The 16863-nt window shown below is 31.4% G+C and overlaps 1 protein-coding gene across 1 annotated transcript; it reads left to right on the top strand.

The window, feature by feature from the left end:
* The first annotated feature begins 15502 nt into the window (after positions 1-15502).
* Positions 15503-16313, top strand: LOC131056147 (protein SPIRAL1-like 3). The gene is made up of 2 exons (XM_057990496.2): positions 15503-15726; positions 15928-16313. The coding sequence occupies exons 1-2, from the start codon at positions 15562-15564 to the stop codon at positions 16003-16005; spliced, it is 243 nt and encodes an 80-aa protein (XP_057846479.1). The 5' UTR covers positions 15503-15561; the 3' UTR covers positions 16006-16313.
* The last annotated feature ends 550 nt before the right edge of the window (positions 16314-16863 follow it).

Genomic DNA, 16863 nt, shown 5'->3' with positions numbered 1-16863 from the left:
TCCTGACCCAAAATAGGGTAGGACAAGGGCGTGGTGCCATGGTCCTCGCTAAATTGGGTTTCTTTAAACCCATTTCAAAATTTCAAATATGAGGGGGAATCCCCTCTCCCTGTCGGCTCATGTTGGAAAATTAATTATTTTTCTCAATGGGAAAGTATATAAAGAGGATTTCCCCTCTCATTTGGATATACTCACATATATCATGAAAAATCAAGGAGCATTCAAGCTTTCAACAGAAACTAAGCATTATTAGTCTTCCTTCAAGCCTTGGAGCAGTAATAAAGTCACGATTCAAGCATTGAAGTGGATATCTACATCCTATTTCATGAAACCCTAATTCCATGTGGAGGCAAGTAAAACTTCACAAGGAGGTATAATCATTCAATTTCTAGTCATAATTCAACATTTCCCTCAAAAGGAGAACCTTTCCTTTCAATCTTTTCAATTACATTTATCTCAATTTCATGGTTAATTCCAAAATTGAGGTTTGACCTAAGGCAAGCCCCTCCTCCCAACCTGTTTCCTTTTCTTTCTATGTAGGAAACAAGTGCATAGTTGTAGTCAGAATAAGTTTCAGACATAGAGACAAAATAACCCTTTTTGGTGTGCAAAAAAATTTAGAGGACCATGTTGTCATGCCACGGTCACTACCTTTTCGGGGTATTTTTGCAAGGTAGATCTGAATCAACTTATATTACTCAGATCTAGGTGCGTGATGAAATCCCGAACCTGTAGCTCATTATTTTCTCAGTTTTGTCTTCAATTGCAACACTTTACCATAAATCAACCTTTCAACTTACAAAAGAGGAAAAAACACATCATAATCAATCAATCCACTTAGTATTCAATATTTATCTTATTTGAGACTAAATATAGTAGATTCCTCCCCTCTTTTGAATGTAAAGGAATTCCTCACCCAAAAATGAAAATTGATTTGTTGATTTCTCCTTCTATGTTGCAAATTGCCAAATCAAAGTTTCCCCTTTATAGGAATGGTAAATGAGCAACACCATATTGTCTAATTCATCAACATAGAGAGCCAAAAATGTGGAAGTATAATATTTTTATAGAATATCTATATTTACATCCAAATGGAATGAATTGAACCAAACTATTATAAGGGAGGACTTCATCTTAGTGTACTAAGATCAAGGGGCTTTGTTGAGGCCATGGATAGACTTGTGAAGACAAAAAACAAGTAAAGGATCATGTATATGAATTCACACAACCAATTCACATATATCTCCTTTTGAAGACCAATTTAAAGAAAAATATTATTCACATCCATTAGATGAACATCTCATATATGGGTTGCTATAATAAAAATTATAAGTCAAATGGACTTGATTTTGGTGACTAATGCAAGAGTGTCGAAGTAATTAATCCTAGGAGTGTGGGAGAGTCCTTTGAAAACCAAGTGAGCTATGCTTATTGATTGATCTATTTACAAATAAATTTTTGATAGATCTACTTTTACTCAAATAGTTTCCTTCCTTTAGAGAGGGCTACTAGATACCATGTGTGGTTTATTTGTAAGGAACTAAACTCTTCCTACATAGAAGGATCCCAGTAAGGGATACATGCATATTGATCCTTCCATTGATTTTTCCTTCTATTTGGCTAGATACTCCCTATACTTTGTGCCAAGTTCTATGACTAGTTTGACTATCCAAAATTATCTCTATTTACTCTGATTGTTATATTGCGATAACTAATCTTGGAGAGGGGATTATGTGCTATCAAAAACTAACTATTCTCTATTAAATTGGAAGAGATTTGCAGTGTTGAAGATTGGCGATATGTCAATTCTCTTTGATATTTCTCCTTCATCTATTTTTGGAATCAAATCTTCATAGTACCTTACATGGTCCAAATTTATTCATATTTAGTTCATTGTACATGCCCATTGGAAACCTCTCCTTTTCGAGGTAAAACAATCTACTATCTCTAATAGTAAACTCGTCATGGTATCCCTTGGCATCTTCCTAGTCATTGTACTTTCCATTCATTATTTCCCAATTTTTTTGACTTTCATGTGCATAGTCTCCATGTGATCTAAAACTTATTTTTCCTCCGCACTCATTTTATCCTCTAACCTGATGTCTTTGTGTTATACAAAACCTTTAGGATATAATTTGGTAACAACCTAAAATGGTGTTTCCCATGTGCTCTAGTTTGTTGAATTGTTATGCAAATTAGATCAAATATTAAATTTTGTAAATCAAAATATAGAATAATTGTGTATGTAGATATATAATAATGGCATACATGCTAACTCAACAAAAGTTATACAAAATGTAGCATATATCATATCGAGATCAAAATAAAATATGCATGCCAAATGGATATTTATCAATCCCTAAATGTCTAAAAGTGATGCTACAAATCTAAATAAAATCCTAAAATATTGGTGGATCGTCAAAATAGAGCCTCTTTGAAGTATTTCATGGCTCTAGAGATGGCTGCACAATAACAATACAAACCACAAATTGGATTAATTAAATACTACATATTTTATAATTGTAAAATTAACATCAAAATCAATATGTATGTTAAACTATAATTTATCTGAAATTTAATTTGATTATCTCATCTCTCGGTCTTTTCCCCAAAAGATGATCCATGTATGGTGCTCCCCTAGGATAATCAAGAGTTCTATAATATACTATTGGCAAATGTTCCATGATGTTATCAATTTGGCTAAAAGACTATAACATGAACAAAATAAAATTGATCCAAATTAGTATATTCTCTAACTGACAATGAAACTTAAACTAAACATATATCTACATACTTCTATCTAAACATATCAAGAATATAAAAATAAACACATGCCTCTTGCGTGTGGTGTAAACAATGTTGGGAGAAGTCAACATTGATGTAAAGCCAATTGGTTGCTATATAAAAATAAAAAGAATGCGAGATGATCAATCTATGTACATGTATAATCATTTAATAAAATTTAAAAGTTAACATCTAAACTAAATGGTACAATAAGTTATACATAAGTTATGTAAGATCTTTATACTAACAATTCAAAAAAAATTATGTTCAATTACCTTTCTCCTACTAGTAATTGTGGTGTCAAAGGTTGGGAAATGAGGTACCTCACCCACACTAGGCATTTCCTACAAAAGTAAAATAAGATAAACATATAAACTAATATATAAGTTATTTAATGATAATTTAAAGGAAATATGTATATACAATATAAAATTTGTAAACATGTATGTGAAAAAAAAGTATACCATGTAACTTTCTAGGCCAAATGAAATGGTCGATATGGTGCCCTATTGGACCTATGCCAAATCATCCTTTGACATCAAATGTTAAATCTCACATAAATATACATGTTAGTAATAATTTCTCTTATAAATATTATTTTAATATAATTTAATGTACTACAAAATTACTTAAAGTGTTGCCACTACATCATGTTGATGGGATCCAACACCCTCCTCATCTCTCACACCTGATGACTCTCCATTATATGCTCCCACACTTGTCATCTCATCTCTTGAATGTGACATATGATGGACCTCATAACCAATTGTGTCAATAGGAGGCTCAATAGGCCATCCAAGTGGGTCTAAACATGTGTGCTTGCACATAGCATTGCAAGTATGTGGCACACAAATATGTGGAGATGATGGGGGTACACTACCGTCAAATGATCCAATTGGCATATTAAGGTCATACAACTAAGAGAACTGAGAGGTCTTGATGATCAAATGATCAGTCAAAGATTGTATGACTATAAATCTCTATGAAGCTACATCGACAATGATGTCTGGATTTTGTATAGGAGGTGGGGGAAGCAATACTAGGAGGGGGAACATATGAGACTTGTACCACTCAAATTTTCTCAGCTCTATCCTAAGGCATTCCTCCACTCACACCTTGTAAGCTTTTTATGTCAAAGCAGTTGACATGATTAATTTCACATATAGTTTCTGAAGAAAATATTGTGGGACTTCAAGATTGTTCTTGGGTGGTTTATCAAAAACCATCCACCAATGATCCAAAAAATTTCATTGATAACCTAATGTGTTCACAATTTAATTGAATATTTGGGATCTTGCACACCAATGGGTTGTCCAGTTCTAGAATTCTTTTAAAAAGTAGCTAATTGGGCTTTCAAAATTTCCAAATCTTTAACCTAACCATATGATTACCCATTAGCATATTGATCCCTCGTGGCATCTTGTCATCATATAAATGAACTATGCTATTATGTAAGGGTTTCCATATTAAAAATCATGGCATCTAAGAAGCTTATTGTTGGAGACAAATGAGGGTACCCATGAAACAACTATGAAATACCCTTCAATTTAGTCAAATTTTCATTAATCGGGTTCTAAATTGAACCATAGGGTGTTGTTGGGGAGGGTCTGATAGTGCAAGAGGATTTGGCAGGGCGGGGTTTTGATTGTAAGCCATGGATAGACCTAGCTAAACTACAAAATTAAAAGAATCAATAAATTTTCATTTACAAATTAAATTTCATATAAAAAAAACCCCATTTTTACTATAACATCTAAAAATGAATGCAAAAGAAAAAAAAGAACTGAAGAAAGGTATGATTTAAACATACCTTGATAAAAAATTCCAAAGAAATTTAGTTTTCTTGAACGGATATCAGTAGTTAGCTGATATTTGTTTTCACTTCTCTCTCACTAGCTTTGCACGTGAAATGAGAAGAGAAAATAACTTTCAAGTCATTTTTTTATTGTGCCATAGGTAATGGATATCTGTTACTATTATTTAATCTTATATATAATATAATATATTTATTATAATATAATATTATAATATAATATTATAATATATTATATTATATATTATATATATTTTTTAGTTTTTAAAATATGTACGTTGAAATGGATATCAGTTAGTAATTCATATCTATTTGTTATAAATATCCATTACTAATTGATATCCATTGCCAACAAATTTTGATTCTAAGTAATATCAGTTTTGCTTTGGGTTTTACCACGACAGCATGACTTTCTCCCAAACCAAGTAAAAATTCAAAGAATTTCTTCATGTTTTGGGGCAAATTAAAAATGCAACATTTTTCACATCACCGCTTTTTGGACCCCTTAGATCCTACACAAACCCTATTATCTTTTTAAAAGTTAGTTGTGTTATACCAAATATTGATATAATTTGTTAATCCATTTCATAGGTGTTTAGTTTGTTATGGAATCATATATTATAATAATTATTATTTTATCTATAAATATTTGAGAAAAAAAAATTATCATAGTTATATATTTTGAGGTAAATAAATTAAATATCTTAATAATTACAATTTTTTTGTTTGAATTGTAATGGCTTGGGGCCCTCCCCACTTACATTAATAAATAAAAACATTAAAATTAAGTTTAAAAACCTAATTGAAATTGAATCGATATTCTAACAATGACACGACACACTATAAATGATCTATTACATTTTGATTTAAAAATAAAAATAAAAGCTTGAATTAATTTTTTTATATGTAAAATTTCTTTATCTTTACATTGTTATATACATTCATATTGTTAGATTTATCTTGTATTAGCTAATAATTATTTATTTAATTATTAGTCTATTATACTCTACGCTTAAGCTAAACTTAGGCATTTAATAATATGGTAGGTATTTAATAATTATTCTAATTATTAAATACACTTTATCCCTTTAGGGTTTCTTTAGGGTTGCTAATATAATTTTATAAGGATTGTATTGTACTTTTTCATTACGAATTCCCTCTCCGAATAATATTTTTTTCTTCAGAGCCATTATTATTTTCTGCCTCCAATCTTCTCTTGTGACATGTATTTTGCTTGCAGGTGTTCTTGGGATCTCTGAAGTTGTGTTTTCTCAACTTCTTCATGGTATGAGAGCCTACATCTACTACTGCTTGTTCTTGATTTTTCAGAAGATTTTTGGAGGAGGGTTTTAATCTTTTTCAGAGTTTTTTTATTTGCATTTGGGGAGATTTTTATTTCTAGGCATTTTGGGCTCAAACGTACCTCACCATTGAGCTCAGAACACCCCCAAACCCCCATTTTCATATAAAATTTGTCCAATTTGGACAACTGTGGCTCTAGAAGATTTTATTTTTATTTTTGCCCTTCTTAGGCACATTTTTTGAGACGTAAAAATAAAAAAAATATTTTGTCCAGTTTTACGGCTTACCCAGGTCAAATGCACCAAAATTTGTAAAAAAACCTTTAAAACAAAAAAGGCACATACAAGTGGGGGGGGCACTGACCTCTGCAGGTTGTACGGCCTCTGTAGGTCCATATGGCCTGCAACAGGCCATGGACACGTCTCCCACCTCCTAGCCATCCCCTCCGGCCCCCGTGTCGTGGTTCCTCCTGCCCAGCGGCGATACCTCCTCCGCCTCCTGCATGCAGCCTGCCTACTACTTCCATCGTCGATCGTCCCATTGACTACCGCTCCCGGCTGCCCTCCCGACCGCCGCTGCTATTCTCCAACCCCTGTCCGCTCGTGGCCGCCCCGCTCTGTGCTGCCAGCTGTCATCCTTTGGCCACCCTCCCAGCCGCCTCCTACCACTTCGGTCATCCTCCGTTGCCGACCGCTGTTGGTCCTACCCTACGACCTTGCATTGCCTCTCGCCCGCCCATCGTTGCTGCCAACCACCACCATGTTGCCTCCATTGCCGTTGACCATCACCTATCGTCCGGCCGCCTGTGTCCTTTTTCTGGCTGGCTGGATTGTTTTGGCGACATGCGCTGCCCAAATTTTTTTCCGGTAATCGACATCTTTTTTTGATGAGAGATTTTTTTTTGGCATGGCATTTTTTCAGGCAACATATTTTTTTTCCGATGGAGGGATTTTTTCCAACTAACGAGGAATATTCTGAGAATATTTCGCTAATGTCAATACTATGTAGGTAGTCTTCAGGCCCCTTCTAGGCCCATCTAGAGCACCTTCAGTATTTTAGTCATATCTTGGTCTCACAGAGGCATTTTTTGACAAACCTTATATCATTGGAAATCTATTTCCAAGCTCTATCCAAAACTGGAGGTTTGAATTTTTTATTTTTCTTTTTTGATGGTGTTTTCTTCTGTCAAAGCCAGAGGTTCATTTTTTCACTCTAAGAGACATAACTTGAGCATCTGAACTCTGTTTTTTGAAAAATTTATATTGTTGGAAATATTGTTTTGTGCACTTTCCAGTCATATGAGTTCTTTTTCTAGATTCTGCTCCAGGTAAATTATATTCAATTTTTTTCATTTCAGCACTCTAGTGAATATCTTGGATGTTTCAGGTCATGAGATCTCTTTCTTTGAGTAAGATGTCTCATCTTTGGTTGTTCTTTCTGTATTTCCAGCCTTATGTCTCTTCTAATAATTGCAGACAATTTTTTTATGTAAACACACTGCTCAAATAAAGTGTGACTATGCATTGTATACTTGGGATCTTGCACATGCACTACATTATAAAGTGCCATGGGGGGGTTGATGTTTGCCTTTTTTTTTCATCTACCTTTGTCACATGAGTGTTCCTTCCATGACATTAGCCTCATGATGTGTGTCAAGTGAGTGTTTCTTCCATGACACTATGTACTTTCTCTGCACCTTCGATGTTCTTGGTTCTTCGTCATGTAGTTCTTGTTGGTCGTACTTTATATTGTACCTATCCCTCACCCTTGTCTACATTATGGGGGGTTTCTCCTATTTTTCTAATGCTTCCTTGGTTCATTGGATCAGCTCTTCAGGCTTTGGTTTTTTATGCCATCTGTATCTTCAAGTTGAGTTGTTTGCCTTTGTTTTCAATCTGATTCGAGTAGTGATATTTGAGGGCACTCATGCAGATTACAGTCTTCTCTACTTGATCATCTTCTATTTCAGTGGAGGTTCTTCAGATCGACAGTTATTCTTCGACAGTGTTTGCAGGTTCTTCATGCTTCAGTGATTCTTCTGCTCTTCTTTTGTTCTTATCTTTTTGGAACATTCTTGTTTGGAGGTTTCTTGAGTCCTTCACTTTTATTCCATCTCTTTTTGGAGTAGAGTTTTTTCCCACGTGGTTTTCTTTATTTCTTTGGTTCATAGAGATTTGGTTATGATTAGGTACCTCATCAGGCTTTGTTGTCGGGACCCAAATTTGCCTTCATCGTGTAGTTGCTTTTTTTGCTTCTTGCATTTAGTTTTTTAGCTACTCCCTAAGTTCATCTTAAAGGGGGGTGTTAGAGTAGCTAATAATTATTTATTTAATTATTAGTCTATTATACTCTAGGCTTAAGCTAAACTTAGCCATTTAATAATATGGTAGGTATTTAAAAATTATTCTAATTATTAAATACACTTTATCCCTTTAGTGTTTGTTTAGGGTTGCACACCTTTAGGGTTGCTAATATCCTTTTATAAGGATTGTATTGTACTTTTTCATTATGAATTCCCTCTTTGAATGATAATATTTTTCTTCGGAGCCATTATTGTTTTTTGCCTCCATTCTTCTCTTGTGACAAGTATTTTGCTTGCAGGTGTTCTTAGGATCTTTGAAGTTGTATTTTCTCAACTTCTTCACATACATGCTATAATGATAATTATTTTTATTTTTATATATCTATAATTACATAATATAATTATTACAATATGTCTTTATGATTGATATTAAATAAATTAAAAAGTTCCAATGTAATGATCATAATTTGATTCATTTATACTAAATAATAATAATAATTTAAATCTAACTTTTAACCAATCTTGTAATGTAAAATGCAACACATTATATGTACTATGTCATATGTATAAAAATGTCAAAATAAAGACACAAAATTAATTTTATTATATATAAAGAATATGATATTTTTTTGAAAATGAAATTGTATATGTTGTACTAAATTTGTGAATTAAATTTAAAAACATGTTTCAAAATGTACTTCACAATTGCCCTTACATTATTATAAGAAAAAAAGGACTATACTGGATCTTGGTGTAGTGGGCTTTTTTATTCTATTTATGTTTAATTGGTTATGTAATCATACATGTTATAATAATTACTAGTTTATCTTATATATATTTAGTATTAATATGATTATAATTATATGCTTTTATATGTGAGATTAAACAAAAAAAGGGTTATACATAATAAATTTTTTAATTAAAATTATATATTTGTCAAAGAATCTTATGAAAGAGAAAATGTTAATTCAATTAACAACATTCGAATTAAATTTGAAAAAAATTATTGAACATCAATCAATCAATATTCTGACAATAACATAAGACACAAGGCATTATCTACTATGTTCTGATATAGAAAGTCAAAGTAGAAACATGAATAATTCATTTTTTATGTTTGATCCCATTGATGTTTACTTTGATGTGCAATCAATTATATCCTTTTATTATTATTATTTCATCTCTTTCTAGTTTTAAGTACATAATATAATTATAACTATATACTTTTATGGTCATGTCCAAACAAACTAATTTTTTTCCCCAATCTAATAATTATAAGTTTATTTAAATTACTCCATTGAATTGAAATTTTTTAGTAAACTTAACAATAACAAAAATAATTTTAAAATTTTACTTTAACTTTAATCAAATTTTTAGCAATAACATAAAACACTATACATTATCTATTATATTTTGAGTAAAAAATATAATAAAAACACACAGAATCAATTTATTATTGTAATAGGGAGTGGAACCAAGAAAACCAACAAAATAATCACATATTTTACTTTTAGCCTTCCCTTTTTGAAGCTCCTATATGGAAAGACATGCAAAAAAACCAATGTATTCTTAATTGCCTCCTTGTAGTATGCAATGGTGTCCTACATGTTTTTGAATTTTTTTGTTTTGATTGGCTTGGAGACTACCAATGACTTGGTCCATCTTATTCTAGTCCTCCACTGAGTCTATAGATTGCTTGATATTATCCACATCTTTCTCTAGAATGGCCCACCTATCAAAATTATCATCTAGCCCCTTCATGAAATCCTAAGTTTTATCATCAATAGACTCATTAAGTTATTTGAAAACTTTAGGCAGACTAACATTACTAAATTGTTGACCTATTTTTTGTCCATAGGTACTTGAGAAAGCTGCCACTTTAGGAACTCATTCTAGTAGTTGTAGGTTTTTTAAAATTCATTCAACTTGTCACATACATCTTCACAAAGCTTACAATTGGGGGGCTTTTGAGTAGCTAGCTAGTCCATAAAACCCACATTAAAATCCTCCTTCCCTTAAGGGGAGGAATAGTCACTTAGAGGGGGGTTGCAAGAAAATGGGGAAATAGTAGGGAATCCTTTTGAGGAGGGATACTAGGTAGGCCTCATATCATTATTGAAAATAATTATTTTCTAGGGGTCTTAAAAAAGTGACATTTTTTTCTTTTTGGAGAATCAAGGGAATTGGCACTTAAGGGCCTTTTTTTAAATAAATCATAACGGGTTTGAATGGGAAACCTTCACCTTTATAGAGGGTCTTTAAAATAGAGGAAGAAGGGATTCTAAGGTTTTTGTTAGAATTTTTAGAGTCCAATTACATAATGTGGGATGGATTGGTTATGAAAGGGGGAGAGGATAAATACAAGGTGAGAGCTAAAGTGAACCAATAAGGATAATAAATGAGACCCTTGTGAAGGGGAACATCTTTGTCATTGGGCAGAATTGTATTCACAAATTGTACTAAAGAAGAGTGAACCTAAAACTTAAAATTCATTATTCATTGTGCCTAAAATGATCATGCACGGGGAAAAAATAGGAATGAAATATTTTGAAATAACCATACAATGTAACATACATCATAAGGACCTATGCAATAGCCTCCTAAACCCTTGACAGGTCTTTATAATTAAACCCATTTTTTAGGCTATTAATTTTATCCAATCTCTTAAAAGAAATGCATATCCTCTTGGTAGTTTCCTTTGAGTTTCTTAGGGAAGGCAAATCCATTGAGAGGAAGGCCACTAGCTACCAAAATGAGCTCAATAGTAGCATCATTAAACAATAAACCACTAACATCAATCAAGCCCTCTTTCCAAGGATGGGAAAACTCAACCAAGAGAAGAGGGTCATGTCCCATCATACCTTCAATATGGAAGGAAAAAATTCCCTTCAGTAAGATTGACTAGACTTCTTGTTCATTCTTTAGTCTCAAATTTTTCGGGCTCCATCTAGATGGGATATTCTCCCATGACTAACAAACTATTAGTAGGGGAATTATTAGAGTTGGTATAGAATACTCTACACCATGCAAGATTGACTAAATATTATAGCCACCCAATATCAAGACATTATATGAAAGCATAAGAGATATTAGTAATTAAAGAATAATGCTCTTGTATAAAGGATGAAAATGATACAATGATAATGAGATATTTTAAAAAATGGAACCCCTTGGTTATATAGGCCAAGGTGAACATAAGATGGCATAAGATTAAGACATGAGTGTCTTAATCTTATGAATTGATGTATAAAGTGGTAAGTTATCATCCACTTAAGGTGGAAAAGTGTTAATATGATACATATCCACTAAAATAACAATGTTTTATATGTGTTCTCTAGGTAAACTTAAGTAACATGTGTGATAAGGACCTAAGTGTCAACTTTTCTAGGTAAAATACCCATTTTATACTAATAGGAATAGAAAATCAATGTAGGGAAATAGAAAGGCAAAATATTTTCAAACAAAAAAAAAGATAGCAAGAAGTAAATGTAGGCTAAATTCTCATTAATATTTGAGAGAGGAGGTATCACATTTGTTCCAAGATAGTCATTAATTAAAGGCTTATCACCTATGTGAGTCATTATCATAGGAGAAGATATTTTCCCTACTTATAAAATTAGAGACAATTATATTTTGTTTTAATTATTGGCAATTGAGGCACTCACAGGTTCTAAGAGAGAATTTATATATTAGTCTAGACCTTGATATTTTGGACATACGAGCCAAAATTTGGGAGCCTATCTATTGACATGTTAGATTCCCTAAAGCCATGCTTGAGTCTACTCTACACAAGGATCATCATGTTTAGAAAAGAATTGGCTATAAGATCATTGATGGACTAGTTGGGGGTGGTGTGACCATACAACATCATAATGATTTTTTGAATCTCCTTCTATAATCACCTTTGTAAATTATTTATTCTTAACAAACTTAATACCATGATAAGTGGTTTCCACCTTAGCATATGTGGATGATTGGACAATCCCCAAATTAAATGCATAGGTAAAGATCAACATTTTTTATTATGCCATCCTCATCCACCTGACTTAGGTTACCTTCAGTGGAGCCATAGAAATTTAAGTTGAACCAACCAGGGTTAGGGGACCAATCCTACAAGAGGTTAGTACAAAATTCTTATAATGATAAACCATAAACAATAATAAATAGATGATACTTGATAGAATATTTTTGTATGCTTGATAATGCCTTCAAATTTATTAGCTTGATTGAGCCTAAATTCTAGGACTTGAGAGAGATCTTTTTAGGAGGATTTGTAAATGAGAAAAGGATTAGGATTTATATGAAACTAAAACCTTTTAATAAATAACTATTTGTGAAAGGATAACATAAAGGTCATGATTTTTAAGGGCTTGAAGATAACATATTAACATTTGAGTTTGGGGCCAAATTGGGAGGACACTAGCACAATTAGGCATTAGTGTCCTACCCTATTTGGTATTTCAAAGAGCTAGGCACTACACGATGTGACCCATATTATCAATATGGTCTTAAGACTAACACATTTTCTTATGATTAAGTACATACATCAAAAAGAGTGCTAAGCATATCATGAAATTGTGAAGGGTAAAACTTTGCAATGCTACAATATTATAAGTAAAAGAGATTACAAGAAATAGATCTCTTAAAAGTGATTTTCATTATATCAAATATTTATGTATTTTGATTTATATTTTTCATAGATGTTTAATTTGTTATGAAATAATATATATTATAATAATTATTATTTTATATATATATATTATAATAATTATTATTTTATATATAAATATTTAAAATAAAAAATTTATGGTTATAGTTATCTATATTTGGGAGTAAATAAATCAAATATCTTAACAAATTTAATAATTACAATTTGATTAAAAAAATTATGCTTTTAAATTATATTATTATAACAAAAAATTTAGTAAAATTAATAATCATCTTTCTTGATGCCTTGGATGTTGCTTCAAATTCCTCTATTGATTTAGTGCCTCCCTCTTCTACTAGGTTGTCTAGTTCGGTTACTCGGGCCCCTAGTCCTACTCTTGTGTCTCATTATGTGAATGTCTCAAGTTCTATATCATCCCCTCTTTGGTTCCTCACTCTCTCTCCCTAGATTGCAAGGTACCCTCTCTAAATATGGTGGATCATCTGGGAGGTTCTTTTTCTATCTCCAATGGTGCTTCCTCCCCTACTCTATTGAATTCTCCTATAAAAGATGATTCTTCTTATTGTAATAAAAAGAGACAATCTCTTATTGTTCCTAATATGTAGATTGTCCCATTGGGACCACCATTGGGTCCCAACTTTGACTTTTAGTAAGGTTTAATTTTGTTGTTTTATCCTACTTTGTGGAGTATTTTGTCTTGTTTTAACTCTATTGTCTATTGGATTCTATTTTTCTAATTCTTCTTTGTTTTTGTTTAGTTTCTCCTTTGGTAACCCTCGTGCTTTGTACCATGGTTTGGGCCCTATGAAAAACCCACTTACTTTAATAAAAAAAAATTTAAATACCTTATTGGGCTTCAATAAATATTGTAACAATAGCATGTCACACAATACATTATCTACTATATTTTGTTTAATTTTTTTAAAATAATAGCTTAAACTAATTAATTCTATATGTATGTATGTACTTGATGTTTAATTTGTTATTCTTTCGTGTATATGTTATAATGATTATTTCTTTTTGTTTTATATATTATAATAATCAATACTAAATATAAATTTGTCCAATTTATTTATTATAATTTGATTAAATCTACACTAAAAATAATGATTATTTTTAAAATTAATTATTACTTTAATTAATATTCTAACAATTACAAAAAATACAACACATTGTAGTGTATCATGTATCTAAGAAAGTTAAAATAAAAAGATATGAAATTAGTTTTACTATATAAAAAAAAACATATTTTTTCATAAAAGGAATAATATATGTTGTAATAAATTTGTGAGTTAAATTAGAAAACATGTTTCAAAATGTACTGCATATTTGTCCTTATATTATTATAAGGAAAATAGGACTATAGTAGATCTTGATGTAGTTTGTTTTTTTCTATTTTATTGATGTTTAATTGGTGACACAATCATTTATGTTATAATAATTATTGTTTTATCTTTATACATATTTTATTATAGAGTATGATTATAATTATATGCTTTTACAGGTGGGATCAAATAAGGTAAAAATTTTCCACAATTCTATTTTGATTAAAATTATATATTTATAAAAGAATCTTATGAAAATGTTAGATCAGTTAATAACATTAAACTAATTTTGAAAACGTGATTGAATCTCAATCAATCAATCAGTGGCATTATCTACTATGCTTTGATAGAGAAAGTCAAAGCATAGACACAAATAATTTTGTTTCTCCCTGATCTCATTGATGTTTACTTTGTTGTGCAATCATATATATCTTATAATAATAATTATTTTATCTATCTCCCATTTGAGTACATTATATTATTATAACTATATAGTTTTATAATCGAAATCAAATAAACTATTGTTTTGTCCAATCTAATAATCATAATTTGATTAAATTTATATATTAAAAAAAAAAAAAAAAAACTGAATTGAAAAATGTTTAATACACTTAACAATAAAAAGATAATTTTACAAATTGACTTTACCCTTAATCAATCTTTTATCAATAACATAAAACACTATATATTATCTTTCATATTTAGATTAAAACTTGAACAAAATAAAAACACATAAAATCAATATATTATATAGAAAATATTATATTAGATCTTGGCTATACTTTTTTTGGAAAAGTTATAAAAATATGAAGATCAATGGTTTGTGTGGTGAATAATTGTGTTATTCACTTTTTTGACAAGGCACATGTTTATCACTATCAAAAGTACATTCCATTAGTAGAAATCTACTATAACAGTCTAATGCATCAAAAGTGACCACTGAACCATTAATGGTAGTCCTAGATAGAGCACAAATAAACTACTCACTTACTTCTCGCTATGTTATCATTTCAAACAAGGCATAATCATTGCTTTGCCTTGTGGTTGCACTTGAACGTGTCTATGAAGAAAAGACATCCCTTGTTAACAAATAAAATATGAATATTTTTCTGTCGTTACTGCTGCAAATTGCAGGAGAGTCACAGTTCACCAAATATTAGGGTTTATAAAACATGAAAAATCAGGCTGTCGGTCAGCATTTCAGTTTGGTGAGCTCTCCTTATTGCTTTTCTTGTAAGAATAAATCTTTGATTTCAGGAAAGATTAATGGAAATTTGTGTGTATGAGCATAGCTTAACAAATGGATTGCATAAATAATTGAGGCAATACAATCATTTACAACGCACTTTAACTTGAAGCAGAGAAAATGGGTCGTGGAGTTTGCAGTGGAGGGGGGCAAAGCTCATTGGGATATCTGTTGGGGGGAGCCTCTCTTCCCACAAAAGACTCCCCTTCCAACATTCACAACAGCAAGCCCATTACAAATAACTATCAAAGGGTAGATGGGCAAAACAGTGGGAATTTCATCACTGTAAGTTGATATGATTTTGTTTATAAGTATTCCATTCTACTGGGTATTAAGATCAAGATAGATAGTCGTTATAAAAAGGATTGGTTTTATGAATCCATTGCTGTTATCATCATACATATATAAGAAATCTATTGGGTAATAAGACCAACGTAGTATTTTGTTAGGGCAATGATGATTCATTGTTGTATTTTATGATTTCAGGATCGGCCTTCAACAAAAGTGCAGAGTGTACCAGGTGGAGGGTCTTCTCTGGGCTATCTCTTGGGAGGACAGAAATGAGAAGCTAGACCATTAGGGATGTGCTCATCGTTATCATATATGATTTGGCTTTGGGTAGTACTGTGTTCATGTCATTTGCTGAAGTTAATCTCTTCTGGATTGTTAAATGTAATAAATGCTTGCTTATAGTGGTATCAGTCCCTAGAAATTGGGCAGGAGGGAAACATAAATCTTGCAAGTATATATCTCTTATCTTTGAGGTATTGAAGCACTCAATCTGCAAAGAGATTTGTCTGTTGTGCATTCACAAAAGCATACCGCACAATATGAATTGTTGATAGTTAATGCAATAAATATTTTTTCAATAATCCTTGCAAGTATAGAGAGTACACATTTCTTGTCATGGAAGTATTGGTGCACTATATCTGCAAATAGCTTGACTGTAAATCTTATTCCATTCCATATTTCTTTTAAACTTCCATACTGAAATACATGTAAAACTTAAAACATTAGACTTCGACAGCAGCCAATTTGACCGAATAACAATCAGTTGTTTTTTATGATTTTTTTTCTCAAATGGATATATTTTATTTTGACAAAAAGGCTAAAATTTATTAATCAAAGATCTGAAAATAATACAAGAAGATTTCCAGATAGTCATAGCTAGCACAGCAAGGAAAACCAAGAGTCAAAATGATCTCCCAACAAACCACCAAATCCAAAACGGCATGACTCCATTGAAACTCTGAATAGAAGAACAATAATTGACCCACATCCTTCTGAAGTAAATGTAAAATCTGAGTCATTTTTTCAAGAGAAAGAGAATACCAATCCCAAACCTTCCAGTCATTGGTAGAACACTATGTCCATTTGCCAAGAAGAACCCTCAAAATTCTTATTATTGAGAAAGAATACTAA

This window comes from Cryptomeria japonica, chromosome 1, assembly GCF_030272615.1.
Source record: "Cryptomeria japonica chromosome 1, Sugi_1.0, whole genome shotgun sequence".
Taxonomy (NCBI): Eukaryota; Viridiplantae; Streptophyta; class Pinopsida; order Cupressales; family Cupressaceae; genus Cryptomeria; species Cryptomeria japonica.
The sequence above is the reverse complement of the archived record's forward strand: the minus strand, read 5'-3'. Positions and strand labels throughout refer to the sequence as shown.